Genomic DNA, 7,605 nt, shown 5'->3' with positions numbered 1-7,605 from the left:
TCAGGTAAAAGGCCGAGAGATCTTCATTTTAATAAATTCTCCAAGTATAACTTGTGCACACTAAATTTTGAGAGTCACAATTATAAAGCAGTAATCTCCAAAATTTCTCATTACACCTTATCAAAAAAAGACTTTTGAACACCTACCTCTCGTATACAGTATGTATGTTTATTTATAAATTGTATGTTATATGAATGTATACTTTGTATATTATAAATATGAAAAATAGACATTGTAAAGCATGAGGAAAATGACCTAACAATAATTTAATATATGCTTCTGTTTAACCAAGAGAAAAGTAAAAATTATGGATAGGTTTAGAAAGTTTTAAAAAATAACAAATAAAAGGAGGGGAGAATAAAGAATCATGGAAATGACAATTGAAGTCCCAAGGCTTCTCTAGAAGGCTTATTCTACTAAAAAAACAGAGGGAGTCTGAGTAATCACATTTCATCTCAAAAATGATTGAGGAAATAATAAGGGTACTTCAACAAAAGACTTAATTCTGATCATCAGAAGGAAAGAAAATGATTGATGAGTTAGACATACAAGCCACATGAGAAGAAACTGATTATACTATTTTAAGTGTTCATAATAACCAAAGATGGTAAAATTAGACTTACTCAGGCATGTATCACAGATTTTTAACAAGTCAAATTTCAGACAACACTGGAATGATCCCAGGACTAGAGACTCCAAAGGTGAATATAATTCAAGTAATGAAAAATGATATTCAGATTTTAGGATCATGATTCCAATTTTTAAAAAAGGAAAAAGAAAAGGTATCCGTATGTTTAGCTTCTCATTTAAGAAGTATAATGAAATCCATTTACTAGGAAAGCAAGTGTTTTAATTGTTGTGCTAAGTGTCATGGGAATACCATATACCAAATGTTCGATAGGAAGAACCCAGGATCATTCCACTGTTTCTAATGACCAAGAAGAGGCCCAACAATCTACAGTTTAAATGGGCAGTTCCTACAGGATAATATGGAATGCTAAGTAAAATCCCTTAATCTACTCCAGAACACTTAGTCTACACTGGCAAGGTCATCCCAGGCTTTCAATATCTTAGGGGAAAACTGAGTCACGTCTAGTAAGTTCCCTAGAGAGGCAGTCTATGGAGTAAAAAGTCAAACAACAGGGACTTCGCCGATTTTTAAGGTTGAACTGTAACAGCTCAAGACACATACACACAGTATTTAAGACATAGTTTTATCTCTTAACTACACACTCTCCAAATACGTCAGAATATGAACAGGAACAGGGCCTACCTGTACTTGGTGAACTGGCACCCTTCATAATCCAGCAATTTTAATTTCCGGCTCCACATTTATTTAGACATTAAATGAATCTCTTTAGGAGATTAATGACAAGCATTAACTTTAATAATGAAGAGAAACAAACTCAACACACCAAATACTCATGAAAAAATAATTTGAGAGCTCACCTTTCCACAACCAAACTGACCACTTGTGTGAGATCTGGGTTTGTCACCTGGAGACGTTTCCACAAAGACCATACAAATTCTTTATCAGCCTTAAAGAAATAAAAGAGAATTTAGATGCATTGCTTCACTTAGTGATAGTGAAATAAGATACTGTATTAAATTTTAAAATGAAAAACCAATTACTTGATCCCTAGTTGTATAACTACACCAATTGATTCTCTTTAAAGGTATGGGGGAAAGCTTTATTTTAAAAAGTTATTACACAGGTAATCCACATTCACTTTTACTATTTCTATCACCTATATTTTGGGATACAACTGTTGAAATGCTAAATATCGAATTAAATTTGCTCTAAAAGGAAACTTCCCTCACTGCTGCCCCATTTTCAGCTCCCCTTTTATCAAAACTCCTTGAAAGAGTTGCCTGTAATTACTATGTCTATTTCCTATCTCCCATTCACTCTATAATGCTTCCCAGTAAGATTTTCCTCCCCACCATTATGATAAAATCATTATTCAAGTTCTTCCATATTGTCAAATCCAAAGCACAATGGGTAGTTTCAGTCCTTATTACCTAGGTTAGTCGTTATTAACCTTGGCTGACAGGAATCCCTTTTGGGGAGCTTTTAAAAAATAGGGACGAATTAGAGATTCTGATTAATTGGTCTTAGGTTAGATCCAAGCATCACTATGTTTTAAAAGCGCCTTGAGTGAATCTGTGCACTCTGGGTTGAGAACCACTGCCCTGGGTGACCTTATATCAGACCCATGATTCTAAATACCAACGCTACCCTGAGACTCGCACATTTGTATCTAGGGTCATTTCTTCTACTCTTAGGTCCAGACTGCATATTCAATTGCATATTCCATAATTATCTCCCACTGCATATTCAATAATTCCACTTGAAAACCTAATAGATACCTTAAATTTAACTTATCCAAAATAAAATTCTTGGTTCCTTACCCTCTCACAAATCTGCCCCTCTCCCTCCCAGAAATTGATACTGCCATCTATTCATTTATTCAAAGATCTAAAACAGTAGTGCCCAATCTTTTGGCTTCCCTGGGCCACAGTGGAAGAAGAAGAATTATCTTGGGCCACATATAAAATACACTAACACTAACAATAGTTAATGAGCTAAAAAAATTGCAAAATAAATATCATAATGTTTTAAGAAAGTTTAATAATTTGTGTTAGGCCGCATTCAAAGCCATCCTGGGCTGCATGCAGCCCGCCCGTGAACTGGGTGTTAGGGTTAGGTTGATCTAAAACTTAGGAGTCAATCTTGATTATTCTTTTTTTTTTTTTTTCCTGAGACAGAGTCTTGCTCTGTCGCCCAGGCTGGAGTGCAGTGGCGCAATCTCAGCTCACTGCAACCTCTGCCTCCCAGGTTCAAGTGATTCTTCTGCCTCAGCCTCCTGAGTAGCTGGGACTACAGGCACGCACCACCACACCCAGCTAATTTTTGTATTTTTAGTAGAGATAGGGTTTCACCATATTGGCCAGGCTGGTCTCGAACTCCTGACCTCATGATCTACCTGCCTCAGCCTCCCAAAGTGCTGGGATTACAGGCATGAGCCACCGTGCCTGGCCAATCTTGGTTATTCTTTTCTCCTCACACTTCATATCCAATCATCAACAAACCCTACTGTCTTTATCTACATTATAGGCAAATTCTGACCACTCTCACCACTTCTACCACTATCACCCTAGTCCAAGTCAATTCCGTCTCTTGCCCAGCTCTCCATCATGGTCTCACAGCCTTACAACTCAAAACTCTCCAGTGGGTTTCCATCAAATTAGGAAACTAATCCAAACTCTGTGTCAAGGCTACAAGACTCCATATGGCCTGGCCCATATACACCTCCCCAACCTCATCTGTCACTTTCCTCCTTGCTCACACAGACGTTCTTACTCTACTTGCTCTACTTGAACCAGAGCCAATGCACATACTACATCATCCATCACATTTTCACATAGAGTATTCCCTCACTTCATTCAAGTCTTTGCTTAAATCTTAAATAATATCTCAAGTGAATTCTTTCCTGACTACTATCATAGTCACCAAAACTCCCAAGTCTCTAGCAACCACTTTTCCAGTTACAATTTTGTTTTCACAGCATATTTCGTTTAATAATCCTGTATGTTTAGTGATTTCATTTTACTTGTGTGGCAGATATCTCAATTTCTGTCTCCATCATCCGTTCTCTCTTTTTGGTTAGAGAAACAATTCTGCCCAAGTAACAGACCGACCTCTCTTGCCTTATGGGTTATATGACTATGTTCTGTCAATGAAATATAAGTGCTGTTGGAAACTTAGAGGAAATCTTAAAATTAGACTTGTGTCTACCCATTGTCAGAAATATTCTTCCCAGTCTGTTGTTGCTTATTGACTTTTTTGAAAAAGCAAGTTATTAATTTTACATACTCAAATGTATCCATCTTTTCCATGGCTTATGGACTTCATGTACTAGTTAGAAAAGCCTTCTCTATTTCAAGATTAGAAATGTATTTACCCATTTCTTCTTCTGGAATTTTTGTTTTTTAGTATTTTTTAATCGACAGATCAAAATTGCATATATTTATGGCATACAACATAACGTTTTATGTATACATTTTAGAATGGTTATATCAAGCTAATTAACATAACCATTAGGGCTGGCAGAGTGGGTCACATCTGTAATCCCAGCACTTTGGGAGGCCAAGGTGGGAGGGGATCATTTGAGTCCAGAAGTTTGAGACTGGCCTGGGCAACACAGTGAGACCCCGATCGCTACAAACTTAAAAATTAGTTAGTTGTAGTGGAATACACCTGTAGTTCCAGCTACTCAGGAGACTGAGGGTGGGGGGATCGCTGAGCCCGGGAGGTCAACGCTACAATGAGCCATGATTGTGCCACCATACAGCCTGGGCGACAGACCAAGACCCCATCTCAAAAAACAAAGAAGAAAACATAACCATTATCTCATACACCCACCATTTTTTTGTGATGAGAGCACTTAAAATTTATTCTTAGTAATTTTCAAGTACACAATCTATTGTTATTAACTATAACACCATGCTGTACAGTAAGTCTGGTGATATGAAAAAAAATTCTTTTGTGAACAATAAAATGTTACAAATGGATTGTGGAACTACATTATATATGAGTTTTGTGAGTTTTTTAGTTATTTAAATGCCATATTATGTTCAATTTGGATTACAACTAGAATTACTAAAAAAAACTTTCATACACAAAAAACAAATTCCCCCCCAAAAAAACACAGAACTAGTTTCCAAACTGTTCCAGACATTAATACAAGGAAACTAACTATTATCAATCACTCATATTCTCTTTATATTTTCCCTTCAGGCACTAAACGATGTTCTAAATAACAAAAATAAAAACCTTGGCCAGATGTGGTAGCGCACCCCTATAAGGCTGAGATGGACAAATGGCTTAAGTTCAGAAGTTCGAGACCAATCTGGGCAACACAGGGAGACAGAGACCCCATCTCTACAAAAAATACAAAAATTAGCCTAGCGTGGTAGCACACACCTGTAGTCCCAGCTACTCTGGAGGCTGAGGTGGGTGGATCCTTTGAGCCCAGGAGGTCAACACTGCAATGAGCCAGGACTGCACCACTGTACTCCAGCACTGGTGACAGAGGGAGACCGTCACAAATAAAATGAAAACAAAAAATAAAAACCTAAGATTACTCATTATAAAATTCTTTTTTTTTTTTTTGAGACAAAGTCTCATTCTGTTGCCCAAGATAGAGTGCAATGGCGCAATCTCAGCACACCTTCACCTCCCATGTTCAAGCAATTCTCCTGCCTCAGCCTCCCATGTAGCTGGGATTAATGGCGCATGCTGCCACACTCTGCTAATTTTTGTATTTTAGTAGAGACTGGGTTTCACCATGTTGGCCAGGCTGGTCTCAAACTCCCAACCTCAAGTGATCCATCCACCTCGGCCTCCCAAACAAACTACTGTCATTATAAAATTCTTTATTCTCAGGCCAGGTGCAGTGGCTCATGCCCAGCACTTTGGGAGGCCAAGGCGGGCAGATCACAAGGTCAGGAGTTCGAGACCAGCCTGACCAACATGGTGAAACCCTGTCTCTACTAAAATACAAAATTAGCCGGCATGGTGGTGCACGCCTGTAATCCCAGCTACTCAGGAGGCTGAGGCAGGAGAACAGCTTGAACCCGGGAGGCAGAGGTTGCAGTGAACCCAGATTGCGCCACTGCACTTCAGCCTGGGCAACAGAGCGCGACTGCATCTCAAAAAAAAAAAAAAAAAATTCTTTATTCTCACTATGTAACTTCCAAACAGAATCAAATAATAATTTTAAAATATATAATCAAAATTAAAATGTAGTGGAGTTAGGTTCTAAATTAGTGAAATAGGGTATTAAATGTTATGGATGCAAAATTACCCTTTGGAACACCCTTGAAAGATTCCTTAGGAAAAAGCTACATTTGGAAGCTAACCTACTACTCTCAGTAAGTGCAATGCAGACAGCTTTTCTTCCCTCATTGAAATTAGTCACTTTTTCTTCAGGTAAGCATTATTTATAGTTCACTTGCTAATCAGGAAGCCATATTGTTTTAAAGTTTAATTAGATAATACAATCACTTAGAGTGGTATGAGATGCTGATATTAAGAGAAACGTCTGATTACTTTCTATTACATGCTTATTCTGAGGCATTCCAATGATGCAGAATGGTATGGGGAATTACTCAAACTTCACCAAGCACACATCATTTGAATTCCCATAAGTGGAATGTGAAAGCAAAACAAATTAAATGAAGCTACTACTTATGACAATGGACTAATTAGCAGTGTTCTTTTTCCCAAACTATATGTTTCAAGCATTGTTGGGTTCTGAAATTAATTTACATCTGGACAGCATTTTTTAAAGGAACAGAACTGAAAAAATATCAGCCCACACAATATTAGGGAATGTATTTTTTCTGAAAATATATGTATATGTGTGTGTACTTACTAGGTTGAGATACAAAATGAATTTTACTTCGAGTTGTAATTTTCAGCAGTTTTAATGTTACATATTCTTGGGTACTGTCATTTCTAGCTAAACAAATAAGCAGGAGAATACACTTTAAAAGATGTAAAAGTGAATATTTAATCACCTAAATGCTTTTTTACAAAACAATTGGGAGTTCAATTACTCTTTTTCCCCAAGATTCCCCAAGAACAGGTGTCTCATTTGACTAAGGTTTTTATGATGCGGGATACTGCCTACAATTATAAGAGTATTAATATTACAAAATCTAAGAAATCATCATTCCAGACTCTTATGACCATCTCTGTATTCTCATATTTGCCAAGAGTATGTCAATCATTTTCCTAGTCTATATATGTCCTAGGTCACAAAAGCCAATACCATGTTTGGAGCCGCATTTTAAAAAATGTAAGTGTTTGCGGGAAGAGGTTCATCAGGCTGTTTCCAACAGTCTGACTTCCTTAACCAAGTCATTCATAAAAAAGTAAGTATCTTAGCTCCTTAGCCAGCTAAAGGCCTAACTATGTGGGGAGGAAGAGGTGGGAGGAAAGAGAGTGGAAAATATGCCAAAGAGTGTCTTAGATTAGGACTCAGAGTATTAAAGGGTTCACATCTTAAAACTCCCCAAAGGGTGAGGGCTGCAGATGACAAATGCTTCAATTTATTGTTGCCATTTATTTATCCCTTTGCTCCTTACCCAACGAAGAACAGAAAAATGGGAAAATGAAAAGTGGGCACCACATAAAATGTCCCAACCTTGTTCAACCAAAGGCATATTCGATTTGAAGATGGTCCCATTTTTACACCCTCTACTCAGTCAGCAAGGACCTATAAAACGGGCAAAAGAATTCAACAGAACAAACTATGAGAGAATGAATTTCTGTAATCCCAGCACTTTGGGAGGCCAAGGCGGGCGGATCACGAGGTCAGGAGATCGAGACCATCCTGGCTGACATGGTGAAACCCCATCTCTACTAAAAATACAAAAAATTAGCCGGGTGTGGTGGCGGGTACCTGTGGTCCCAGCTACGGGGGAGGCTGAGGCAGGAGAATGGTGTGAACCCAGGAGGCGGAGCTTACAGTGAGCCAAGATAGTGCCACTGCACTCCAGCCTGGGCGACAGAGCGAGACTCCATCTCAAAAAAAA

General features: G+C 38.1%; 1 protein-coding gene across 1 annotated transcript in view; it reads right to left on the bottom strand.

Annotated features, from left to right (window-relative positions):
* Positions 1 to 1,445: 1,445 nt before the first annotated feature.
* The window catches only part of CNTLN (centlein), a 7,621-nt gene continuing 1,461 nt past the window's right edge, over positions 1,446 to 7,605 (bottom strand). The window contains exon 2 of the mRNA XM_017890736.1: positions 1,446 to 1,538. Coding sequence (XP_017746225.1) covers positions 1,446 to 1,538 — 93 coding nt within the window. The remainder of the gene's footprint in view (positions 1,539 to 7,605) is intronic.

The sequence above is a fragment of the Rhinopithecus bieti genome, unplaced genomic scaffold, assembly GCF_001698545.2.
Source record: "Rhinopithecus bieti isolate Rb0 unplaced genomic scaffold, ASM169854v2 scaffold_71, whole genome shotgun sequence".
NCBI classification, from domain to species: Eukaryota; Metazoa; Chordata; class Mammalia; order Primates; family Cercopithecidae; genus Rhinopithecus; species Rhinopithecus bieti.
Note: the sequence above shows the minus strand (reverse complement) of the source record. Positions and strands in the feature narration are given on the sequence as shown.